Source organism: Carlito syrichta, unplaced genomic scaffold, assembly GCF_000164805.1.
Source record: "Carlito syrichta isolate Samal-C Ts95f unplaced genomic scaffold, Tarsius_syrichta-2.0.1 Scaffold302292, whole genome shotgun sequence".
NCBI classification, from domain to species: domain Eukaryota; kingdom Metazoa; phylum Chordata; class Mammalia; order Primates; family Tarsiidae; genus Carlito; species Carlito syrichta.
Genome location: NW_007246388.1, coordinates 59,647 through 87,497, shown reverse-complemented (window position 1 = coordinate 87,497; position 27,851 = coordinate 59,647). Strand labels below are relative to the sequence as shown.

Genomic DNA, 27,851 nt, shown 5'->3' with positions numbered 1-27,851 from the left:
TTCTTAGTGACACATAAAATAATGGCATGTTTTCAATTAGTGGCATCTTAGATTCAGTGAAATACATTTTTCCCTTTTTACTTTCCGCCCCAATTCCCCTAATGGCATCTCAAATAAGTACTCGTGATTCTTCACAATGCTCAGAAAAGAAGTTATTTTGTAGCTTCCCTTGGTAAATAATTTGACTTTCTTAATCCTGTTAGTAAACATTATATAAATATCTGCTGTATTTGAAACCTAGTTTTATATCACTAAAAGTAGAGCGCAAGCTAGTTATCACAAAATAGTAAATATGGCTTAATAGTTAAGAGCACAGACTGTGTTGAGTTCAAATCACAGTTCTACCACTTATTAGCTGTATAACTTAAAGCAAGTTGCTTAACTATTTTCAAATCTGTAAAGTAGGGATAGTAATAGTACCAGTCTCTTAGGGTTGTTGTGAAACTTAAAAGAGTTATGCTAGCCAGGCTCAGTGGCTCAGCCTGTAATCCTGCGCCTTTGGGAGGCTGAGCCCGCGGTTTCGAGATCCGCCTGGGCAACTTGGCGAGACCTCATCGCTACAATAAATAAAAAAAAATTAGCCGGGCATGGTAGCGCATGCCTGTAATTCCGGCTACTTGGAAGGCTGAGACGGAAGGATCGCTGAAGCCCAACAGGTCGAGGCTGCAGTGGCCGGGAGCGGCCACTGCACTCCAGTCTGGGTGACAGAGTGAGACTCCAACTCAAAAAAAAAAAAAAAAAAGAGTTATGCTCTTAAAACCACATAAAACAGTGTCTGGCACATATGTACTATGTAATTGTTAGCTGGATTGTTGTTGTTCCTATATGAGTTAATGTGAGTAGTGTTTTCACTTAAAATTTTTCAAAAAATTATTAGTTACTTTTCTGTATAATCAACAAAACCTGAGGAGTAATGCTATAAATATAATTTAATGTTACTGCTGAACGTTAAAGTAAGATGAACCCAGCCGGGCTCAGTGGCTCAACCTGTAATCCCAGCACTTTGGGAGGCTGAGGCCAGTGGATTTCCTGAGTCCGCGGGTTCGAGACCTGCCCGGGCAGCTTGGCGAGACTTCGTCTCTACAGTAAATAAAATTAAATAAAATTTTAAAAAATTAGCTGGGCACCGTAGCGTGTGCCTGTAGTTCCAGCTTCTTGGAAGGCTGAGGTGGGAGGATTGCCTGAGCCCAGCATGTCAAGGCTGCAATGGCTGGGAGTGTGCCTCTGCACTCCAGTCTGGACGACAGAGTGAGACTCCAACTAAAAAAAAAAAAAAAAAAGTAAAATGAACCCATCATTTAATGATGGATGCTGTAATTAGGTAAAATTAGGATTAAATTTTTAGTTCTCTGTTCACTTTTTCAGTATCTAGCCACTGCCAATGTAATAGAATATATAATTTAGTTATTTCCTCTAATCTCAAACTCTCAAATGTATACGTGCATACGAAGGGGGACCCAAAAAAAAAAAAAAAATTCCAGGAATATCCTTTTGGAGGGTGGACTCTTTGTAGTACATTTGGAATTTGTTCCTCCAGATCAAGGTCAACCAAAGTTTTTGTCTGGAAATTTTGAGAAGGTTGCATCATGATTTGTGGAAGAAACGTCCCACATTGTGGCAAATAGGTAACTGGTTCTTCCACCATGACAATGCACCTGCCCACATGGTGCTGAGTGTCCAGCACTTTTTGACTAAAACAGTTTGACTCCTGTGTGTTGCCCTTCCTATTCACTCAATCTCACGTGGGGGACTTTTTTTGTTTCCCTAGATGGAAAAAGCCCTCAGAGGGAAACGTTTTGCCAATGTGGAAGAAGTGAAACAAAAAAACAGCAGAAGCACTAAAAGGCATTAAAATGACGAGTTCAAAAATGATTTTGAGCAGTGGAAAAGGCATCTCAGTAGGTGATTTACATCAAACGGAGAGTACTTTGAAGATGACTGAAGTTTAAACATTTAAGAAGAAATACACAGTTTTTAATAAGTTCTGGGTGTTTTGAAGGGACACCCTCCCCATACTTATAAGCTCTCATCCAAGGTCCCTAGTCATCAAACTGAGTTTCTTTAATCTGTATCCCTGTGCTCCCAACTAATAAGTCTTCTTTTAGGTTCTTTCTCTTGTGCCAGATATATCTGTATCCAAAATGTTAATGGGCTCGAGGAGGCAAAATCTCCCTTAGTCATAAAGATAGATCAAGAGAATTGCCTGCTTGGGTCACAGTATGATTGAAGTTCTGGTGATAGAGGAAGAAGATACAGTAAAGAGGAGTAAGTCCTTGAGTCTTGGGGTGGAGGGTTGGGAGAGAAGTGCAGGATTTAGAAGCTATGGAAGTGCTAAGGAAAGAAAATGAGGAGTCCTTCCCTTGGTAGGTAGGGAGTAGGCTAGGCTAAAGTAGATTTGTTTACTTGAGTTGTTCATTCATTTACTTGATATTCTTAAGAACTTACAGTGTGTGCCATCTTCTGTGCTAAGCGTTAGTTGATGGATGTTCAAAGTCAGTTTTAGTTTGTCTTATATAGACCTAAGCTTTTAATTTCTTGGGAGAGGAACCTTTCTTAAAAATGGAAGTATAGGCCGGGCTCGGTGGCTCAGCCTGTAATCCCAGTGCTTTGGGAGGCCAAGGTGAGTGGATTGCCTGAGCCCGCGGGTTCGAGGCCCGCGGGTTTGAGACCTGCCCGGGCAACTTGGCGAGACCTCATCTCTACAATAAATCAAAAATCAGCTGGGCATGGTAGCGTATGCCTGTAGTTCCAGCTACTTGGAAGGCTGAGGTGGAAGGATCGCCGGGGCCCAGCAGGTTGAGGCTGCGGTAGCTGGGAGCGTGCCACTGCACTCCAGTCTGGGCGATGGAGTGAGACTCTATCTCAAAAAAAAAAAAAAAAAAAAAAATAGAAGTATATATTAGTGTGATGATTTATATGATAAGTTTAAATTATTTTCAGATGAATATATGGGTAGAGGTAGAGGATGTGTAAGAAGCTGAGGGGACGAAGAAATTTAAACAAGAACCATAAAGAGAGGCCAGATGAATATTCCTGTGAGGAAAAGAAGACTGAAAATGAACTTTAAAGAACTAAGCCAGAAAGGTAGAGAATTTGGGCACAGAGCTTTCTACTGTGCATGTGGGAATTTAACATGACTGTCAATTTGTTCTTTCCTAGGATCCCTTTTCTATGTAACCTTTTTTATTTTAGTTGTTTCTTTTTAGTCATTTCTTTTAAGTAGTAAAATGGTGATATTCTCTTGAAAATCCTGGCTGTGGCAGACAGAGAAGCTGTTTGTTTCTTAAAGCATAAAAGTGGTTCTTGGATAATTGCTAAGTTCCAAAGGATTCAGTGCTATATCATTCCTTTTGTTCAAATATGTGTACAAATTACTCTGTTGTTGTGTTTATCTTTCTGAATTCTCAGAACAACTTATTGGATTGGTAATAGTACTTACCTGTGAGAATTAAATGTTATAATCCAAACAAAGTATTAGCATAATGATATATCATAATCATGTAACATTTCCTGTGTGCTAGTTATTATTATTATTATATTATATTTTGGATTTTTGCTTATTTCCTTTAATTTTCACAACTTTATGGGGAAATAGCTATTGCTGTTATACCTGTTTTACAAATAAGAAAAACTGAAGCATCAAGTGGTTAAGTAAATTGTCCAAACACGCTAGAATGTTGAAGAATCACAATTATGAGACTAGACTGCATCATTGAATGTAGTTGAAGAAAGACTGTGAATACTGGACTGTTTAAATATAATAGTTGAAAGTTAAATTTAGATATTTGGGGTTTTTTCTTTTTCAGTTTTTTTTTTTTTTTGAGTCAGAGTCTCACTCTGTTGCCCAGGCTGGAGTGCAGTGGCATGTTCAGGGCTCACCACAGCCTCAACCTCCTGGGCTCCAGTGATCCTTCTACCTCAGCCACCATGCCTAGCTGATTTAGTTTGTTTGTTAGAGATGAGGTCTCACTACTCACTGTGTTGCTTAGGCTGGTAGGCTGGGGTCAAACTCTTGGACCCAAGCAATCCTCTTGCCTCAGCCTGCCAAAGTGCTGGGTTGAAAGGTGTGAGCCCCACTGCACCCAACCTGGGTTGTTTTCTTTGAGTATTCATATTATTGCTTTTCTAAGGATATAATCAATAATTTGGGAGCTATTGATGCTTGTTATTCCAACTGCAGAACTATGCACGTTAAAAGCCACCACTGATACATTTAAGATAAAATAAATTCTACCTATTTGCCTGTTTTCGTAGTTCCTTCTGAAGCTAGTCTCTTTCCTTATCCTATTGCTTAGTTTGTTTTCCTAGCCTTGCTTGTGTAACTCATGTTGAGGAATTTTTCTTATAAATATCCAGGCCCACTACTTCCAACTGTTAAGTATTAAAAGATGTCTAATAAAGTTGAGACTTGGATAGTGGGATAATAAAAGAAAGCTTATAAAATAAAACTGAGGAAATAATTTTTACCTAAAACTAGTATGAATCTGGAGTCTTTCTTATTAAGTTAAGTAGTAGAAGAAAATAAAATTCCAGTGGGGGGAATATTTAAATATTGATGGAAAATTGTGCCAACAAAGTTCTGCTCAAATATAATTGCACAATTAATATCCTGCTTGTCGAGACTTATTTCTGAGTCACCTGTTTGAACAATTAAGGGATATAGGATGGTCCTGCTTCATATTCATTCCAAAAATAATTAGTTTATTGTGAAAACATTGGTGAGTAAGTTTCCATAGTAGAATTGGAGTCACAGCTGTAGTCATCTTTAAATTAGTAACAGCATATTGCAGATTAGTGCTGTTGAAGTCTCAGGGTCTGCATTCTAAGTCGAACTTTCAGCACTTGTTTGGAAACCTTTACATATTTTTATTTCACTTCATGTTTACAGTGTCTACTTTAAGCTGCCTCATGCCCATTATTTATTTTAAACTTCTACCCATGGTTGTCAGCAGAGGAACACAATGACATCTCAAAGAAACTAGAGAAAGCTCGCTTTGAACTCTCTCAGTTTTTGTTTGCCTGTTTTGTTTGACTTACCTGTGTTTAGATTCATCTTGAGAGACTTCCCTGCATTTTTAATAGAAAGGTTTAACCTTTCTTGTGTTTCTCAGGTCCTTCATTTCTTCTTGTATATCCCTGCAATATTTCAAATGTTCAATACCAAATTCCATCATTTCTCTTCCTCTTAAATTTTCTATTTGAATGACATCAAAGTCAGACAAGTAGAAATCATCTCGTTACCACTGTTTCTTGCTGCTTTTACCACTCTCTAATCCAGAGTCCACCTAGGTTTGCTATAGGTCTAGCCATAGTCCATATCTACTGTCATTTCCTTAGTTCTTACTCATTGCTAACTTGTATAGCAACAACCCTGTTAAGTGCTATGATCCCCATTTTAGGAGGTCATACCGCTAATAAATGTCAGTTATAGCCGGGCTCCGTGGCTCAGCCTGTAATCCCGCGCCTTTGGGAGGCTGAGGTGAGCGGATTGCCTGAGCCCGAGGGTTCGAGACCTGTTTGGGCAGCAAGACCTCATCTCTACAATAAATCAAAAAATCAGCCGGGCGTGATAGCACATACCTGTAATTCTGGCTACTGGGAAGGCTGAGGCGGAAGGATCACCGGAGCCCAGCAGGTCAAGGCTGCGGTGGCCGGGAGCGGCCACTGCACTCCAGTCTGGACGACAGAGTGAGACTACAACTCAAAAAAATGAAAACAAAAATAAATGTCAGTTATTTTCTCCAACTAACATATACATTAATAAATATGTATAGAAATAAGTGTTCTACCAGGAAAATATGTTGACTGGGAGAGGCCAAGAAAGTTTTTAAAATGAAAAGGAAGGGAACTATGAGATATTACTAGATACTATCAAATTTAAAATGGTAACAATAATGTGGCTTGGGATTTAATATAGATACATTGGTGGAACAGATTAGAAAGCTAAAACTATACCCATATGAAATGTGTATAATAAAGATAGCATTTTGAATTGATGGTGAGGAAATGGATTTAGAGCCCCTGGGTGTGAACCCAGAGTCAGGTGGGGAGTGCGGAACTCCTGTAGGACACAGCCCACTGCCAGAGTTGCAGCTCTGATTTATTCTGTGTATGTGGCTAGAACAATTTCTTATTCTCAAAAGAAAAACCAATAGATTCAAATTCACTATACCACAAGTTAAACATGAGATTAGTTAAAATGAGATAGTAAAAATTAGAAAACATATGTATTCTTTAATCTTGGAGTGGGAAAAACCACAGAAGGAAATCTCAAAAGGAAAATTAAGCGGAATCAAAAGGTAAACTAGAAAAAGATATTAACGATATATGATAGGCAAAGGTTACCACGCTTATTATGTAAAAATCTTTTAGAAATACTAACAAAATGAAATTGACAGAACATCAGTAAATACTGAAAGTAAAGATACATAAAATAAATGCATAAAGCTATTAAAAATATGATGAAAGTTCATTCTGTTAACTAGTATTCACTGAGGCCCTTATTTGCCTTATACATTTGGATAGAGTTTTAAAAAGAGTGAAACCAGCTGGTCTTGGTGGCTCAGCCTGTAATCCTGTGCTTTGGGAGGCTGAGGTGAGTGGATTACCTGAGCCCGCATGTTTGAAACGCGCCTGGGCAACTTGGTGAGACCTCATCTCTACAATACATCAGAAAATCACCTGGGCGTGGTAGCGCATGCCTGTAATTCCGGCGGAAGGCTGAGACAGAAGGATCATGGGAGCCCAGCAGGTCGAGGCTGCAGTGGCTGGGAACAGCCACTGCCCTCTAGTCTGGGAGACAGTGAGACTCTTAAAAAAAAACAAAAAAAAACCAAAGAGTGAGACCAACCTTATACAGGCTTCTTGAAGGGAAATCGGCAGTTTGATAAAAATTAGAGTTGTACACAGAAAATGTACATGAAAGGCTATTTAACTTATATATGCTATTATTTAACACAGACATGATAAAAACAAATTGTACTGTATTCATAATGGGATACATTTTTGTTGCAAATGAAGATGTGATGTAAGTATTTTTCTAAACTGGATTCCCACAACTGTCTGAATTAAGAAAAAAAGTTCTAGTAGAAGGATTTGTACCACAGTGATAACAGTTGTTCATTTTAAGATTAAGAATGATTTTTACTTTCTCTTTTCTGTTTCTAAAGTTTTTGTAATGTACATTACTTAATTTTTATTTAGGAAGATAAATAATTTTTGTTTAAATAGTACCGAGCTACTGTTTATCATTGTTTGTTGGAACAAATGAAAGTGAGAGCACTGCCTCTCTAATCGTGAATTTTACTACTTAGAGAATTTGACACTGTTTAGCCCTGAGATCTGGGGAACCTCACCAGTAGGTAGTATGGTTGGATAGTGACCATGGACCATGGCTGAGTTTTATATCTGGTAGTATTGGTATAGAATTTTAATGGCAGAGAAGGTACTTTAAAATTGCAGAATAGCCGGGCTCAGTGGCTCAGCCTGTAATCCGCGCCTTGGGAGGCTGAGGTGAGTGGATTGCCTGAGCCCGTGGGTTCGAGACCCGCCTGGGCAACTTGGTGAGACCTCATCTCTACAATAAATAAAAAAATTAGCCAAGTGTGGTAGCGCACACCTGTAGTTCCAGCTACTTGGAAGGCTGAGGCAGAAGGATCACCGGAGCCCAGCAGATCGCGGCTGTGGTGGCCGGGAGCGGACACTGCACTCCAGTCTGGGCGACGGAGTGAGACTCCAACTCAAAAAAATAAAATAATAAAATAAAATTGCAGAATAAAATTCTGTCTGTTTTCATTTCCTGTTTTTGGAGGGTTATATTTTCAGATTCTTTACAAATGAGACTTTTGGTCTAAAATGCTTACTTTTATGTTATTGCTGACTCAACTTTTAAATCTGTGAAATCAAAATATTCCCATTTGCTTCTTACCAACTTGCTATAAAGCATAACTAATTCAAACTGTATACATTTTCATTTTTTCCACTTAGTTTCCAAACTTTCTAGTTTAGGGGTTTAGGGTTGTATGTGTAGTTTAGGGTATATGTGTAGCAATTTTTAAACTATTGTAGCATAGATATATAATAGCTTTTTTCTGCTACCCAATTAGAAGAGAGAGGTCATTTGTTTGTTTTGCTCAGTTCCTTTCACATAGAGATACTTAATTTGACCTTATTTCAGTTGGACATTTTGTTGTTGTTTAATTATAAAGTAACTTAGGAGGGATGGAAGGGTAAAGTAAAGCTAGCCAGAGGTGAGTGATGGCAAAGTGATAAATGCTAGATAAAGGACTAATAGAGGATGAAAAGGGTAGTTCCAAAGAAGAAGACAGATAAAGAAGCCACAATACTGATAGGTTTGATATGGTCTCCTGGAAGAAAATGAGTGGAATCTATCTTAACTCCTCTAATACCTTTCATGGAGATAGTAGCTTTCATTTTGGAAAGCACAGGCACTTAATCCACATTCATGGTTTATACTTGTGTAGTCCCAAATACAGGCTCCCCTTCCCCCCATAGAGCACTAATCCTTTTTCCCCCTAGAAGCTTTGCCAGGATTGTTGTTTACTTAATTGTCTTTTAGATGCATTGGGGAGTTAGGTATTTATATGGTTTATTGTACATAAGTGCTATTGAACTTACTGTTTGAAGTTGGCATTTCTTTTTTGTTCTGTTGTAGTTATGTTTCTTAGAATCTGATTCATATTCTTTTCCGTATATTATTAGAAATATTGAAAAATGTGTTAACACAGTTTGTGTTTTATATAGGCAAATGGTATATTCATTGCCTTTTCTGAACTACTGAATTTTGTGGAATTCTGTTTTATAAAATTGATAGGCAAAAAAATAACTGATAAAATTTATAGGTAGAAGCTTCCATGAAATTAATCCCTTTTAGTTATTTCAGTCAATGAACTTGTTATATTTCTACATTAATAATCTTTAAGTTTTTATAGTAGGAATTTACTACTTTTAAGATTTCCAAGTCAAGTTTATTTCCATAATTAACATATATTCATCTGTGAAGTTAATTTTTCAAAAGCAACATGTTATATCTCATTTAAGAAATTGAACACTCAAGAATTGAACAATAGTTGACTGGTTTTTTTTGTGTTTACTACTTCACATTCCAATTTCTGCTTAGCTTTGGTGTCTTGTAATCTGGTTTGGTCAATCTAGTCTCTCCACTAAACACCCCACTATTTCATTCTGTAAACATGTATTGAATATGTACAATATATACCTTGTTTTATAATGGGAATATGAAACACTGTGGTGATACTATAACTGTGATGATACAATCTTTTACCTTAAGCAAAGTCTTAAAGAACAATCAAACCATAGCACAGTGACTTTCAGACTTTTTTTTGGACAGATAAAATTATGGCTAGTTTTGTTGTTAGTGATGTTTTCCAAAACGGCAAGCAACTTTTAAAAAATAAGATGACAAACAAAATAACATGTTGCCTGGATTTATAAGATAGCTGTCTTCCTGGAAAAGTCTGTATATATTTTAAAATCCTGCACTTCCTCCTTTTGCTTTGTTTTTATCAGTAAGTGGTTGGGCTCAGATAAGTATAAACATTTTTCACCTGCATGCCTATTCAGCATTACAGTCTACAGTTGAGTGGGATGTATGTCAGTTCTTTCTTAGCAGAACTAGTTTTTCAAATTGAAGATAGAGAGCATTCCAGGCTTCTCCCATCAAGATGACAAAAGATGCCACTGCAAAATTCCATAATGCCTTATAGAGAATAGTTCAGACTCAGTGAGAATCAGTGGGCCTACAGCATTGTGTCCGAAGTAGAGACTTGCTCCAGAGAGGTAGTCAGGGAAGATACTAACCTTACTACCGGGGAGTACATACTCTGAATTGTTATATCCAGATTATTTTTCCAAAAAGAATTTTACTATGTTGTACTTATATTCCAAGGGATGGCAGCACTGTAACATTTTTCCGTGCTATGTAGTAAAAAGTCTAAACTTCTCAGGTTATTTATTATTTATGTTCCTTGATGATCGAAACATATACTTTTCCAGTTCTCACCTTTGTCAAGAACTGTGAAAGCTTTGAGATTTTACCCTTCTTGCAGCCTAACATGTGAGCCTGTGGATCCTGGCAGAGGACACTGGTTTCTAAGTTAGGTTCAAGAACAGTTTAGACTTATAGTAATAGCCAAAACATCATTTTTCTTGTGCTATTTTCTTAGGTCCCAGTTCCCACAGATCAGGTGACACCTGTATAAGCAGTCTGCTGTATTTCAGGAGAAAACCCTGAACATTCCCTGGAATCTCAGCCAGCTTGTTCCTTTAATTTGCCCTTTCCATTCTGTGCTCAAACTTCTCTATATCATCCTAATTTTGTAAGATTCCATATCAAACAGATGTTTTCTTTCACACCCCTCATTGTAGACTTGTCTTTGAATGGGTTAGAACCCTTCCACGATGTTCCTCCTATCTCTGGATACTCCAGTGACCCATATTTTTTTGGATAGTAGCTTCAGTGTGTTTTTTTTCTGTGCACGATTTTTTTTTTTTAAACTTTGTGCACCTTTCCTATTGTCTTCCCTGCCATATTGTGCTTTGCTCAGTATCTTAAAGTCTGTTCAAACAGTGCCTGCCTGCAGAGATTTACACTATTTTTTCTCTCACAGAACTCTTTAGGACAATGTATTGGGATGTGTTCAGTTGCAAGGAATGGATAACCCATCCCATAATGGATATAATGGGTAGAGATGTGTTTGTTTTGTTTTGTTTTGTTTTCATGTAAACAGTGTGGAGATAGATAATTGCTGGAGTTGATTCAGCGTTTTAGCAATTCTCTCTTGTAAGCCCTTTCAATATGCTGTACCATCTGTATTTCTTTTTTTCTATATCTGCAATTCCAAATTATAGCCATCCTTTAAATTACAAAGTTTTTAATAGAGTCTTTCCTAACTCCCCAGGTGAAAATACTCATCCTTTATGTTCTCATAGGCAGCACTAAACTAGAAAATGGCTTTTATCACTAAATTATATATATGTGTGTCTTTTCCTCCCTTCTAGACTGTGCATTCCACATCTGTGATGTAACTTTTGTTACCCCCTGTAAAGTGCCTTGTTTAAGGTAGACACAGTTGGTTTGCGAGTTGAATGAATAATGCAAAAATGAATGAATTGTCTTCCCTTTAAGAAAACCCTGTCACTGAGAGTTATAGAGCTTAGGAAGGGATTTGTTGGCAGAGAGTAGATGTGGAAGTATGAGTTTTAAGTAGGAAACTTAATTGTGGGAGTTATATGCATGTATTGTTGAAAGGAATATTTGTATTGTATAAACTAATTTCTGAATGCACAGATATTTCTTTAATGCCATCAAAATATATTTTCATGTTCTATCAAAACATCCTGCTAATTGCATGTGGAAATAAAACCAAAACTATTTTTTATTTTAGTGCTTAGATGAGTATGAAGATGACGAAGCAGGACAGAAAGAGCGGAAACGAGAAGATGCAATCACACAGCAGAACACGATGCAGAATGAAGCTGCAAGCTTATTAGACCCAGGCAGTTCCTATCTACTACAGGTATTCCAAAATACCAGGAAGTCACTTTCTATTTTAGTGACAATTTAATAGTTACTGTTAATAATGTTTCTAGTCATTTTGGTAGCACCAGCTTTTATTTTTTGAGGGATTTAGCCACTGTTTTCCTTGTATCCAAATAATTTTTGACTTAGGCAGTGTTTGGTTTTTAGTTCTTGATCAGTGAGTATTTGCTGACTGTCTGATTAAGCAGGCTTAAGCAATATCAACTGTAAAAATAACCAAGAAAAATGATTACCTTCTTAGGAATTTGTAAGTTAAAGTGAGTGGCCAATTCTGCTCCAGGCTATTTCCATTAGAATTACATAGCAAATAAGAAGTGGAACAGGAAGTTTCTCCAAAGTAGCATATGAAACATTATAATAAAATGTAATTTGTAGTATTGTGAATTGCCAGAAACACTTGTTTCTGTGTAATTATAAAATACTTTTAAAAATAAAATTTAACTCAGTTTCAAATTAGCTATTATTTTGGGCTCTCGTGGCACAGAAAATTGGGAGTTGATCATGTAAGAATGCCTCCATGTAAAGCATATACTGTACAGCATGGGTCCCCAGTCCTTATGACCCTTAGGAACCAGGCCGTGCAGTTGGAGGTGAGCAGCGGGCAAGCAAGAAGCTTCATGAATCTGCAAACAGTTGATGTATTACAGTTTATTCTTGATTTATTATGGTCTCTGTGTAGTGAAACCTCACTGCTAATGCTAATCTGTATTTGCAGCCACTCCCCATTGCTCACATGACCGTCTGAGCTCAGCCTCCTTTCAGATCAGCGGTGGCATTCGATTCTCATAGGAGCACGAACCCTGTTGTGAACTGGGCATGCACGGGATCTAGGATGCTTGTTCCTTATTAGAATCTAATGCCTGATGAGCTGAGGTGGTGATGCTAGCGCTGGGGAGTGACTGCAAATACAGATTGACATTAGCAGTGAGGTTTGACTGCACAGAGACCTTAAGTCATTCGCTTGCAAACTCATATCAAAACCCCATCAATGAGTAGCAAGTGAGTGGATGTACTTCAGTTGTACAGCTGCATCTGGTGGCAGGCTTTAAGTCAGAGTCTGACAATTATTTTAGCCTGCATATGGCCTACCTGTTATTTCATTTACCACTTCCATCTACACCTCTTTTTAAAAATTTTATGATGAGTTGTATAATTACTTCACTATATATTACAATATAATACTAGAAATAAAGTGCACAATAAATGTTTTACACTTGAATCATCTTGAAACCATCACCACTTCCCATCCCTCACCCCAATTTGTGGTAAAATTGTCTTCCACGAAACTGGTTCCTGATGCTAAAGAGGTTGGGTACCACTGCTCTACAGAGTATTTTATATGAACTGTAATTTGAGAATGTTCTTGATGTAGGCTAGTCTTAAACAATTTTTGTAGCATTTTAAACTTTAAACTTATTTTTATACATGATCTCAAACCAGGTGAAGTGGGTACCAAAGGGAGGCACAAACTTTACCTGTACAATGACCACTTGTGTACCTAATCTTGAATTGTACCCCACATCTTTAAAATACAATAAAAAATAAAAAATTATTTTAAAAAGGGCATACAGTTACATGGTACAAAATGCAAAAGTCATAAAATATACGTGGTAAAAAGTCTCCTTCGGCAACTTGGGTACCTTCCGTAGAGGTAACTAGTGCTTTCTTTTCTTGTGTATTTTTACAGAACAACTCCAAAAATGAAATTTTAAAAATATTTATATGTCTATATATGTATTCCTTTTTAACCTACTTTTATTAAAAGAGCATTTTAAGCATGTTGTTTTGCATCTTGACCTTTTTAAATTTAATATTGTGGAGAGACTCCAGCATAAAGCTTCCTTAGTATTATTTTTAACCAGTAAAGAATATTTCATTTTATAGAAATATTCTAATGAACTTTTCTTAATGCTCATTTAGGTTCTTTATATTCTTTTTTTGTTATAAACAATCCAGTGGTGAAAAACTGGACATCTGCTTTTTTGCATGTGTGTGTGTAAATCTGTAGGAGAAAATCCTAGTAGTAGAATTGCTGGATAAAAAGGAATGTGCATTTGTAATTCTGGATTTTTTAAAAAAGTATATGTATTGCCTAAATTACTTATTAAAAAGGTTTATTAGTTTACATAATCAGTGGCATTTTGTGAGAAGGCACTTGTGAGTTTTGTGTTTCTCGTCTTTTTATTTCACTTATTTTCATTTTGAAATGATCTCAGCTTACTGAAAAATCGTAAGTACTACATACAGAGAACTTTTTTTCTCCTAAATTGAGAGTAAGTTGCTAATGTGATGCCCCATTACTACTAATACTTTACTCTGTTTTCTAGAAACAAGGTCTTGTATATAAACACAACATAGTGGTTAAAAATAGGAAATTAGAGCCGGGCTCGGTGGCTCAGCCTATAATCCCGCGCCTTTGGGAGGCTGAGTTGAGTGGATTGCCTGAGCCCGTGGGTTCGAGACCCACCTGGGAAGGGAGACCTCATCTTTACAATAAATAAAAAATCAGCTGGGCGTGGTAGCGCATGCCTGTAATTCCGGCTACTTGGAAGGCTGAAGTGGAAGGATTGCCGGAGCCCAGCAGGTCGAGGCTGCGGTGGCCAAGAGCAGCCACTGCACTCTGGTCTGGGCGACAGTGAGACTCCAACTCAAAAAAAAAAAAGGAAATTAAAATTGACACATTATTACCATCTAGTATGCAGACTCATTAAGTTTCACTATTTTGTATTTAGTTTTACTTAGCGGTTGTTCCCGTCATGTCACTCCCCCCCCCCCCCCCCACCCTATTCCCCTGGCAGTTTCTCACTCCTGCCAATCCTTTTCTTATAGTATTATGATAGTTGTTCAAGGTCTGCTTATGAGTGAGAATATATGACATTCTGTTCTTTGTTTCTGTGATAGATCACTGAGTATGGTAGACTCTAAATCCATCCAGTGTGGAAGCGTGGAAGCGTTCCTTTTTCTCCTCATCTTCACTAGCATCTGTTGTTGTTTGTTTTATTTTTTTTGAGTTGGAGTCTCACTCTGTCACTCAGACTGGAGTACAGTGGCCGCTCCTGGCCACCGCAGCCTCTACCTGCTGGGGCTCTGGTGATCCTTCCGCCTCAGCCTTCCAATTACAGGCGCACGCTACCACACCCGGCTAATTTTTTAATTTATTGTAGAGATGAGGTCTCACCAAGTTGCCCAGGCGGGTCTCGAACCCGCGGGCTCAGGCAATCCATGTTTTATTAATGATGGGCATTCTTACTGGGGTTAGGTGATATCTCGGCGTGGTTTTGATTCTCATTGCTTTGATGATTAGTGAGGCTAAGCACTTTTTCATGTGTCTGTTGGCTGCCTGGTTATGTCTTTGATCCATTTAGAGTTGGTTTTTGTGTATGGTGATAGGTGGGGGTCCTGTTTCAATCTTCTGCATGGGGTCAACCAGTTTTCCCAGCACCATTTACTGAATAGGCTCTCCCCTCCCCAGTGGTTTTTGATGGATACTTTGTCAAAGATGAGTTGGTTGAAAACCTGAGGTTTTGCTTCATGAATCTCTATCCTGTTCCATTGGTCCATATGCCTATTCTTGTACCAATTCCGGACTCTTGATTATTGTAGCCTTATTGTAAAGTTTTAAAAGTCTGGAAGTGTTATACCTCCCGCTTTGTTTCTTTGGCTGAGGATTGTTTTGGCTATTCGTGGTCATTTATGTTTCCATATGAATTTCTATATTGTCATTTCCAGGTGTGAGAAGAATAATGTTGGTAATTTAATGGGTATTGAGTTGAATTTGTAGATTACCTTTGGTAGGGTGGACATCTTAGCGGTGTTGATTCTTCCTATCCATGAGCATGGAATATTTTCCATTTGTTTGTGTCTTCTTGGATTTCTTTGAGCAGTGTTTTGTAGTTTTCATTGTAAAGGTCTTTCACTTCTCTGGTTAGGAAGATGCCAAGGAAATTCTTTTTTTGTGTGGCTATCGTAAATGGGATTGTGCTTTTTATTTTGTTCTCTGCTTGCATATTGTTGATGTATAAGAATGAAACTTTCTTTTGCATGTTTATTTTGTACCCCCAAGACTTTGCAAAGTCCTTTATCAGGGAAAGCAGGTTTTTGACAGATTCTCTTGGATTTTCGCGGTGTAGGATTATATCATCAGCAAAGAGGGATAACTTAATTGCCTCCTTTCCTATTTGGATACCCCTGATTTCCTTCTCTTGTCCAATTACTATTGCTAGGATTTCCAACGCAATGTTAGACAGGAGGGGTGAGAGTGGGCATCCTTGTCTTGTTCTGATTTTCAGGATTGTTAGTGGGGTATTAACGTCCCCAGCTATAGTAGTGTTAGAGTCAATATCTTTATTTTGTTTACTTAGTAGTTGCTTTATAAATGCTAGTGCTTCTGTGTTTGGGTGCATATATGTTTAGGATGGATATTTCTTGCTGATGGATTGAACCTTTTATCATTATGTAGTATCCTTCTGTATCTTTAAAAATTTTTTTGATAGCTTAAAGGTTGTTTTGACTGATACTAAGATTGGAACTCCTATCTTCTTTTGCGATCAACATGCCTGGAAACTCAGCATCTTCTTACTTTGAGTCTGTGTGCATCCCTTGTAGTGAGATGAGTTTCCTGGATTCAGAAAATTATTGGGTCATGGTTTATTATCCAGCTTGCCATTCTGTCTTTTCAATGGTGCATTTAGTCCCTTCATGTTCACGCTGATTATTGAAATGTGATTGTTTATCCCCAATATGAGGTTCCCTGTGAAACTGGTCTAGAAGCTGCATAATCTCTTAGGGGTTGAATGTCTGGGAAGGATTTTAATTCTCCATCACTGATGAAGCTGAACCTGGCTGGAGAGGAAATTCTTGGTTGAAATTGTTTCTCTCTGAGGATTTTGAATATTGCACTTCAGTCCCTTCTAGCTTGAGATGTTTCTGCCAGTGGGTCTGCTACTATTCTGACAGGTTTTCTCCTGTAGGTAGTCTGACCTTTATCATCTTGCTGCCTTTAGGATTTTTTATTTTGTGCCTACTTTGTGTAGGCGAATTACTATGTGTCTAGGGGTTGGTCTTCTCATTTAATGTCTTGTGGGGGTTCTCTGTATCTCTTGTGTTTGGCTGGTCACATCTATGGTGAGATGGGGAAAGTTTTCTTGGATAACCTCCTGGAATACTTGCTCCAAGGTATTTTCCATTTCCCTTCTTCTAGGATACCAATCAGGTTTAGATTCGGCCTCTTGATATAATCACACATCTCTTGGAGGCTTTGTTCTTTTTTTTCTTTTTTACTGAGTTTCCATTCTTATTTTTAGAAAGCAGGACTTATTGAGAGGACAGAAAAGCTCCCACAGTGGGAGGGGGACATGAGGGGGTTGCCCTCTTTCTGTTTTTTTCAGATTAGGTTAATTCCATGTTTTTGTCTTCAAGTTCTGAGAGTATTTCTTCTTCTTGATTAATTCTGCTTTCCATGTTTGTCATCTTGTTATTTATTTCCTGGATGAATTTTTTATGGCCAAAATCTCTATTACAAGTTCTTTTAGTGTTGCATCTTGTCTTTCCTGAGTCTTATTCATTCTTTCCATCCATTCCCTAATCATTGTTTAATTCAGGGATCAGTCGTTGGTGACTTCCATATTGGGCTCTGAGGTATGATTTTTTAGGCATTTTCTCTCTGTAACACTGGGAATTACCTGTGTACCTCCATTGATTTTCCCCCCCCCCTATTTGTGACAGATCTCTTTCTTTTCTCTTTAGTTCTGTTATTCAGTGTCAGTGGGAGAGGCTTTCACTTCTGATGCTTGCTCAGCCCTCTCTTCTTCCCTCTCTTCTTCCCTCATCAGAGCTCTGAATTTGTTCTATTTTGAAAAGGGCTATGGGTGGGAAACTCTGCTATCTCCTGTACTTTTGAGAATTGAGTAAGATGAAGGATGGAGAGTTAGGATTCAGAAACTACTTGCAAATCACAATGTTCACTAGTTGTGTTATGGGTTCCCTGAGACCCATTCCCCACTACCACTCTATATGACGATGCAATGAGTATGTGTGTGTACCGCGATCCCAAGATACAGTAACAACAATGAGAAGAACAAAGAAAAGTATAATGAAATGAGACAGACAAGAATTTTTTTAAAAAATTAAAAACAAAACAAAATGGAACAGCAGAAACCAAAGCAAAAAAACATTTAAACATATACATGCACACAAACACATATCAAAACAAGGTGGAATAACAAGAAACAACAACAAAGAAAAGCAGGAACACCAAACATACAAACATGCCCAACCCAAAATGAAGGGAGCAGAAAAAGGAGGGAAAAAAAAGAAAAGAGAAGGAAAAAAAGGAATTCAAATCAAACCCTCACACGTGTTCACATACACTGAACTAAAAAAAGAGAAGAACAAAACAAAAACAAACAAAAAAACCTGAAAGAGGAACACTCAATCCTTCACGTGCACACATAAAGAGAAAACAAAAAACAAAAAAAGAAAGAAGAGGGGAAAAAAAGGGTTGAGGAGATGCAGATTGAACCCTCACATAAACATTCATGCACAAAGGAAAAATATTAAAAAATCAGCAAACATGGCCAGGCTTGGTGGCTTAGTCTATAATCCCAGCATTTTAGGAGGCCAAGGCAAGTGGATTGCCTGAGCCCACGGGTTCAAGACTAGCCTGGGCAACTTGGTGAGACCTCGCCTCTACAATAAATAAAAAATTTGCTGGGTGTGGTAGTGCGCACCTATATTTCCAGCTACTTGAAAGACTGAGGCAGAAGGATCGCCAGAGCTCAGCTTGTCGACACTGGAGTGGCCGTGAGTGTGCCATTGCACTACAGCCTGGGTGATGGAGTGAGACTCCAACTCAAAAAAAAAAAAAATTAGCAAACAAACAAAAAAACCTCCCTCTTGTGACGGATTCTGTAATTATTTCTCTCAATTGCTTCTCTGCTAAATCCTCAAGAGAGCTTCTGCCTCATTCACTGTCTCCCCAGTGTCCATCCCAGGGAGGAAGGAGGCAGTGGGGGTAGGTGGGGCTTCAGTCCTCCCCTCCCACTCTAGTATGGTCAGGGGATCCCTTCCTGTGAAAATTGAGGGATTGTCTCTTCCCCAGGTTCTGGCAGGGTAGGGGGACTCCCCAGTCAGTCTTATTCTGGAGTAGAGTCCTCCTAGTGTGGCGAATGTCTGGCTCTGTCTGGGTTTGTCCCTCTTAGTCATGCCTCAGCAGTGTAGGTTTGACGTTCAGAAGATTGCTGGGGAGGAGGGGGTTGGGTTAGCCCTGAACTCACCACGGATCTTTTTGGAGGTCTCCCTCGTCCTTTTCTCGTCATACCCTTTGTCCCTCAGCTGAATCAGGATGGGGGTGGGTCCTCTGAGATTCAGCCCTTGTCCTGTCCCTCTGGAGTCTGTGCTTTTAGGATATTCCCTCTGGGTCACAGTCAATCCCTGAGTAGTTAGTTAATCCTTTGGTCACAGAGATTGAGTTGGGTCTGTCCCTCCATAGTGAGCAAGCCAGAGCACTTTCCTGCCCAGTTTTCAAGAAGGTAGCAGGGTGCCTCTTTTATCTTTTCCCTTGGGATTCTGTCTCTGGGCTTCCTCATTGTGCTCTCTCTGCAGCCCTTGCTGCCAGATTCCGGGCAGGCACTACAGTGGTGAGTCAGAGCCTGGAGCCAACAGTCTCTCTCGGCAGCTTCCTCCCTAGAAGGACTTTGTTGATTTTTTTTTTAAAAAAAGGTGCTCAGCTTCTCCATCATGAAGCACTAGGGACCAAGCAGAGCAGCTGAGGCACCAGCTCACTAGAAGCCTCTTTAAGCTTTTGTATCTTTTGCCATGTCTCCATTACTCTTGGAACACCTCCTTGTTTCTGGCACAAGAAGATACTACTGGTTTTATCTTTAACTTTTCCACTCTTGCTTTGGGAACAGCCATTTCTTTAAGGAATCCTAGTTTCTTTTGCTGGAAGGTGATATTTTGAAGCCAAGAATCTAGGCTCTAGCTTTTAGATACTTTTTGGTCATTGTTATTGGTGTGTCACCATTTCCAGTCCCGTTCTATGTACATACCCACAAAATGTGTATATGTCTATGCCTATACACACATTTATAGATGACTGTCTGCTCTGCTTAGCTAATAATCTACCAACCTGCCTACCTATATCTTCTATATACTAAAACAAATTTTTACTGATACCTCCAATTTACTGATACCTTCTAAGTTAATACTACAGGGTTTATTCTAGTATTTTTAACTCCCTTTGTAACATTGAGAAACCTGCTTCCTACTGGCTTTAATATGTTTTCTTATTTGTTCAGTCCTCTGTGTGTAGTAACATATCTCTCATTGTTGTCTTTCCTTCATACTTCTGCCTTCCTCATCACAAGTGGGTTCTGATATAACATGTTGGTCCCCATACACGAACTCTCTCTTTACTCTTTTCATACCCAGATGCAAGAAGCCCCCTTTATCCTGCCTAACTTCTACCATCCTTTGACAGGCTGCTCTTAGGAACTCTCTTCGTACTCAAACTGAGACCTCATGCTGGATTGCTCCTCCATGGGAACCCCTCCTAAACGTGATTAGTGTCAGTCTTAACGGTTGTACTTTTTATGAGCAGTTTCAGTGATACTGGTAGAGCAGTCTCCCCCGCCACCCCCCTTGTGGAAAGGAGATACGTTCTAAGACCCCCAGCGGATGCGTGAAATCGTAGATAGTGCCAAACCCCATGTATACTATGCACAAAATTATTTTTCCTTCTTTACAACTTCACAAATAGAAGATTTGTTTGTACCATAGATCTTAGTAACTCCAGCATATCATTTTTTCTTTCCTTATTAAGTTGAGAATTTCCACCTTTTCACTTAAAGGAAGCACTTTATGGCTTTTCTTTGACATATCTGAATTGCTAGCATCACTCCTCTTGTACTTTGGGGCCATTATTAAGTAAAATAAGGGTTACTTGAACGTGATCACTGGGATACCGCGGCAGTTACCTGATAACCAGGATGACTACTAAGTGACTGATCGATGTATGGGGAGCATAGACAGTATGGATATGCCAGACAAAGGGATAACTCACGTGCTGGGTGGGACAGCAGAACAGCACCAGATTCGTCAAGCTACTCAGAACAGCACACAATTTAAAACTTATGAGTTGCTTATTTCTGGAGTTTTCATTTACTGTTTTCAGACTGTGGTTGACTGTGGGTATCTGAAACCACAAAAAGGAAACCTCAGATAAGAAGGGTGGGTGTACTTATTCTTCTTTTTTTCACATTTAGAATGGGATCATCAGCTTTAACAGTTATACTAATTATTGAAGTTTCTAGTGATTATACAGTTGAACTTCTTTGACTAGAAATCTTTGTGGCCACAGTTACAAATCTGAGGGGGAGTTCATTGGTGTAGAATTTTCTTCTAATGTTTAGGAATGTCAAACATTTCCTCCTTAAAATTATAAGGTAGTCATTTCACTTAACATATTATTCTCTATATTCATACCTGTTGTCCCAAGTGATTTCACTTGTATGTGAAATTTTTTAAAAGTTGTATTCTTAGAAGTAGAGAGTGGGGAGAACCTATTCAGTAAATGGTGCTGGGAAAACTGACTGACCACATGCAGAAGATTCAAACAAGACCCCTATCTATCCCCATACACAAAAAATTAACTCTAAATGGATCAGAGACCTAAATGTAAAACCTCAAACCCTAAGAACTTAGAAAATGCAGGACACACCCTTATGGAAATTGGAACTGGCATCCAATTCCTGAACAAAACCCAAAACGCACGGGCCATAAGAGATAAGATAGACAGGTGGGACCTCATTAAACTGACAGGCTTCTGCAAAAGCCAAAGAAACCATCAAGAGAGCAGGGAGACAGCCCACAGACTGGGAAAAAGTATTTGCCAACTCCATGTCTGACAAAGGCCTAACATCTAGGTTCTACAAGAAACTCAAACATGCTGAAAAGAAAAAAACAGCCCCATTACAAAGTGGGCAAAAGATATGAACAGACACTTCTCAAAAGAAGACATATGAGCGGCCAACAGACACATGAAGAAATGTTCAATCTCACTAATCATCAAGGAGATGCAAGTTAAAACTACACTGAGATACCACCTCACTCCAGTCAGAATGGCCATTATCAATAACTCAAAAAAATACCATATGCTGGAGAGGATGTGGTGAAAAGGGAACACTTCTGCACTGTTGGTGGGAGTGTAAACTAGTGCAGCCTCTGTGGAAATCAGTGTGGCAATTCCTAAAAGCTCTAAAAATCGACCTTCCGTATGACCCCGTAATCCCCCTACTGGGAATATACCCTGAAGAACTCAAATCACTTTATAAAAAAGACACCTGCACATGTATGTTTAGCTCAGCATTGTTCACAATAGCGAGATCATGGAACCAACCATGCTGGCCATCAAAAGAAGACTGGATTGAAAAATGTGCATATACACCATGGAATATTATGCAGCCATAAAAAAAGAACAAAATCATGAATTTTGCAGCAACGGGGATGGAATTGGAGTTTATAATACTGAGTGATCTCTCACAGAAACAAAGATCTGAGTATTACATGTTCTCACTCATAAGTAGACCTTGAACAATTATTGTAACACTGTAAGAAAAGGATTGATAGTGGCAGGAAACTATGGGAGGGGGTCAGGGAGGGGAAGGGAGGTGGGATTAATGGTAGTCAATATCTGTCTGGGGATGGAGGGGCACACCTCATCAACAAGGGTACCTGCACAATGCATATTTGTATACCTAACTCTTAACTGTACCCCACAATTTTAAAATAAAAAATATGTTAAAAAAAAAAAAAGCCGGGCTCGGTGGCTCAGCCTATAATCCGGTGCCTTGGGAGGCTGAGGTGAGTGGATTACTTGAGCCCGCGGGTTTGAGACCTGCCTGGGCAACTTGGTGAGGCCTCATCTCTACAATAAATCAAAAAATTAGCCGGGCATGGTAGCGTGCGCCTATAGTTCCAGCTACTTGGAAGGCTGAGGTGGAAGGATCGCTGGAGTCCAGCAGGTCAAGGCTGCGGTGGCTGGGAGCAGCCACTGCACTCCAGTCTAGGCGAAGAGTGAGACTCCAACTCAAAAACAAACAAACAACAAAAAAAGAAGTAATGAGTAGAATGGTAGTTGTCAGCTGGGGTAGGGGTATGAATGAAGAAACATTGGTCATTGGGTGCAAAGTTACAAGTAAGACAGGAGGAGTACGTTCTTTTTTACTGCACAAGGTGATTATAGTTAATGCATATTTCAAAATAGCTAAAAGAGAAGTTTTAAATGTTCTTACCACGAAGAAGTGGTAAATATTTGAGGTGGTGGATATGCTGCTTGCTCTGATTAAATCATCTCATGATGTATATATCTATCAAAATTGAAATGTCACTTTGTACTCTATAAATATGTGTAATTATTATTTATCAATTAAAACTAAAAAAACTGTTAGAGATTTTTTTTGCTGCACTAAATGAGTTGATTTTATTTTTTTCTGCCTAACATTTCTAATTTAAGATACGGTCAGTTTTGTCTTTTTTGGCAGGGATGTAGAAGTCACTCTAAACTGCCCCTTCCAGTCTCTAGTAATATTATGATAATATAGTCTTACTAATTCAGGGGACATTTTATTGTTCATACTTTATAGTTTCTAGCAGAAAACTATCAAATCCACCAGTCAAGAATGGGCTTGTGTTGTCCATCTGCTTCATAATCTTAACTGTGAAATATTACTTATGTAAAAATTAATATAGCCCAAATTCTAATTGTTTGTACATCTTAGGCATGAGCATGGAGTGATTTGATCAAGTATGACCGATTTCTAATTTTATCAACTGCGCCAAGGTAGCTGTGTAGAAAATACTTTGTAAAACTTACTGAAGTGTGTTTTAGGTGGCTAGTTAAAAAAAAAAAAAAAAGCTAACCTAAAGAAATATAGACATGTAGAAATTCGTTATAATTGCATTACTTCCTATTAGTATGCGTAGATCGAAAGCTGTCTGATACTGAGTTTAAGTCATTTATAGTTGGCTCAAAGTGTAAAGTTAGTACGGTGTCACTGTAGTTTGTTGCTTGAAATGCCTTCCATTTCACATTTCAGAATTTATTAAAGGTCTATTCTATATCTTATTAGTATGAGTTTGACCATATTGTGGAAAATGGCTGTTACAGGTCTCGGAAATGTTATTTGTTGCCAGGTTATTCATAACATTTCAGGGGATACATCAATAACCCACAGATTAGTACATCTAATAGAGGTTGCTCTCATTTAGCAATTTTGCTTACTCCATTTTAGTATAAGGCAATCTGGGCAATCAAGCTGATGTGGCATATTCTGAAATATTTCAACTGTAACCATAATGAGGGAGAGGTCATGTTTTGGAACTTTGTTTTAGAGATTCTAGCATTAGCATTTTTTTCTCATACATATCTAGATAGGCCATTTAAAGTATATGCCTTAGTTTTAGTTCATATAGGACAATATTAGAGGGAAAAAAGCCTTTTTATTTTATAAATGCTAACTATATTTATTGTGAGTTTTTAATTTTTAATTATCAACTTGAAAATTGAAAGTTTGTCACAAGCTGGGCTCGGTGGCTCAGCCTGTAATTCCGCGCCTTGGGAGGCTGAGGTGAGTGAATTGCCTGAGCCCGCGGGTTCGAGATCCGCCTGGGTAACTTGGTGAGACCTCATCTCTACAATAAATCAAAAAATTAACTGGGTGTGATAGTGCACGCCTGTAGTTCCAGCTACTTGGAAGGCTGAGGTGGAAGAATCACTGGAGCCCAACAGGTCGAGGCTGCGGTGGCTGGGAGCGGCCACTGCACTCCAGTCTAGGTGACAGAGTGAGACTCCAACTCAAAAAAAAGCAAGTTTGTCACAAAATTCAGTGCAGAAGAGGAATGAACTGAGGAAGGAAAATGCGAATGAAAGACAGGTTCCTGTGTATTACTTAGAAGATATTGAATCATACAGGGATCGCTAAGAAATGTAGGTTTGGTTCCTGATCACTGCAATGAAGTGAATGTCACAAGAAAGTAAGTCAAAATTATTGGTTTCCCAGTGAATATAAAAGTTGTATTTGCACAATACTATAGTCTCTTAAGTTTGAAATAGCATTATATCAAAAAAGAGCGATGTATGCGCCTTAATTTAAAAATACTTTATTGCTTAAAAAAATGCTAATGATAATCTGAACCTTCAGTGAGTTGTAATCTTTTTGCTGGTATAGGGTCTTGTTGGCTGTTGATGGTGCTGACTGGTTATGGTGGTGGTTGCTGAAAGTTCCAGTGGCTAGGGCAGTTTCTTTAAAAAAAGAAAAGAAAAGAAAAGAAAAAATAATGAAGTTTGCCACATCGATTCACTCTTCTTTCAGGAAAGATTTCTCAGTGGCATGTGCTGCTGTTTGATAGCATTTTACCCACAGTAGAACTTCTTCCAGAATTGGAATTAATCCTCTCAAACTTTGTAGCTGTTTTGCCAACTAAGTTTATGGAATATTCTTCATCCTTTGTTATGTTAGTAGTGATCACAGCATTTTACCAGGAGTAGATTCCATCTGAAAAAGTTACTTTTTTTGCTTATCCATAAGAATCAATTCCTCATCCATTAAAGTTTGATCATAAGATCAAACAATCACAGCAATTCAACTATGTCTTCAGGCTCCACTTCCAATTCTAGTTCTGTTGCTGTTTCTATCACATCCACAGTTACTTCCTCCTCTGAAGTTCTGAAGCCCTCAAAGTCCTTCATAAGGGTTAGAATCCACTTCTCCTAAGGTCCTGTTGGTGTTGGTATTTGACCTCCTTCCATGAACCACAAGTATCCTTAATGGCATCTGGATTGGAGAATCCCTTTCGGAATGTAGAAACCCTTTAAAAAATGTTAGTTGAAATACTGGAGTTTGTGAAACTCCAGGGGAAATAGTTCTATATGAAATCATTATCCACATTTAATAAAATGTACTTTGAGAGGATATACATAAGCTTAATAGTTCTGCTTTATCTAAATAACCAGTGATTATTCACTTTAATCTAGCTATTTTTAAGCTTTCAAAAATAACTTAAAAACTAGATTTTATAAAATATATTCTTGGCTAGTATTTACTAGAGACATCATATTTTTGCAGGTAGTGGATTTGTTTTATGCGTTTAGTACACAAAGTACAAACTCATCTGGCTCCTCATCATTGGGAGAAACCTCCTTAATGACAGAAAGATAAGAACTCTTAAAAGTCTACTCACTAGTCTTTGTTATCCCTGCTATGAGTACAGGGATGGTTAAAGTGTCTTCCTATCAACTATCAAAGCATGGTTTTTCCAGAAGTAATCCTGTTTATATGGTCAAGCCCACACACATATGGACACTTTGATGTCCTGTCACCTAGTTATTTCCTACAACTTGGTTACTTTTTCTGTAACTGCAGATTACTGAGGAAGTTATTTCAGTTTGGTTGTTAGTATATATTTATTGTATACTTGGTGAGTTCGGGTTTTAGGGGAGAAAGAAAGAATCAGAGGGGGATCTTTATCTGTCAGCGACTTGTTTTACTTAGAAAATAAGACATGTGTATGAAAAACTGATGCCCAAATGATACTAAACTAAGTGATTTAGGCTGTTGTAATAGGAATTTATTGACTTGGGGGAACTAAGACTTACTACAATTCCATATAGAAAAATTAATAGACATTTTTCCATATCCCAGTTAGTCTTTTGTTTGTTTGCTTTAGCTATCACATTTAAATTGAAAGCCTGTTGTACAGGAGTTATGCTAATTGTTTCACTCACTTACATAACTTAATCTCCACAATAGCTCAGTAAAATAGGCGTTGTTATTTCATTTTAGAGATAAAGAGACAAAGACTGATAGACTAAACCCCCAGTTTCACAACTACTGAGTGGCCTGTGTGATTGGAACTTTGCTCTAATTCTTTGTCTTAATCATATGGTTTGCTGTGCTGTGTCTCCATGTTGCTAGTCTTTCATTGCATCATGCAGTCAATATTTACTGTTTTACTCCAAAACTGGTCATCTTATAAAGGGGGTTTATTCTTCATTTTAACCAGATCAGAAATTCTTTAATTGTAGGTTCTCACTTGGCAACTTAAAGATTGACTAGAAAAAAAAGGTTATTATTCAGTTTTTAAAGACTCATCATTTGATTTTGATCTGTTTTGTTAAAACTGCAAAAGTAATTGAGAGCCTAGACTATTAAATGACTGAACAGAAATGACTGTCTAGTTAGTTGCAAGGTAATAATTTTTCCACCCCAATGGTTAATTTTAACTTTCAGCAATCTTTTTTTTTGGTAGCTTAGAATCAGCACAATAGAATGTACTTTCTCACTTTTCATTTTTAGCTGTGCAAATGGTCTTTAAAAATAAACATTAATCACTGTATGCATGTGCTAAATCGTAGCTCTTTTTGTTTAAAAAAAATTGAAGGCATAGAAAAACACAAAGGGGGATATATAAGGAATATAATGGTTGTATTTTACATATCTGTTGATTTCCAAAGGATTTAAGTTGACTGGTTGATGAATGATGTCCCCCTTGTCCATTTAAAAATGCTTCCATAGTAAAAAAAAATATTTTTTAAGCTATGAGTTTGGGCTGGAAAATCATATGTGGAGTCCTGTTTTGTTTAGACAGCAATGTGAATTTTTAAAAATAGTAGTTGCTTTAAATCGGTTCTTTCAAAATTAGGTATTCTTTACCATCTGTTTTATGTAATCAGGGATCATGTGCATGCACAAATTCCCAACTGATTTGTCATTATTTTTACCTTACAGGAGCCATCTAGAACAGTTTCAGGCAGATATAAAAGGTAAGAATCCTTATGTTATGATTTGTAGCATATTGTAGATATGAATTTAATATCTGTCTGACCATGTTTTAAATAGAACTGTTTAAATTTAGCAGTTTCTTAAAAAGCAAGAAACCTTAATATTGTGCTCTTAAAAAGAAATTACGCCGTAGGTAGGAGTGTAATATCTATCTGACCATGGTTTATTCTGACATATCCTAAAATTCTTTGAAAACTGCCCACACTATGAATTTTTATGGGTCTGATGAATTTTGCAAAATTAAAACTTAAAATTGCTTTTTCTCATGTACTATTGAAAATACAAGTATATCACTTGATTAGTCAGCTCAGGGTGGCATAACAAAATACCATAGCCTGGCTGGCTTAAATAGCATAAATATATCTTCTCACAGTTTTGGAGGCTGTAAGTCCAAGATCATGGTGCCACCATTGTCAGGTTCTAGTGACAAT

General features: G+C 38.0%; 1 protein-coding gene across 1 annotated transcript in view; it reads left to right on the top strand.

The window, feature by feature from the left end:
* The window catches only part of PAWR (pro-apoptotic WT1 regulator), a 96,955-nt gene that overhangs the window by 47,524 nt on the left and 21,580 nt on the right, over positions 1 to 27,851 (top strand). The window contains exons 2-3 of the mRNA XM_008056231.2: positions 11,427 to 11,558; positions 27,367 to 27,401. Coding sequence (XP_008054422.2) covers positions 11,505 to 11,558; positions 27,367 to 27,401 — 89 coding nt within the window. The 5' untranslated portion in view covers positions 11,427 to 11,504. The remainder of the gene's footprint in view (positions 1 to 11,426; positions 11,559 to 27,366; positions 27,402 to 27,851) is intronic.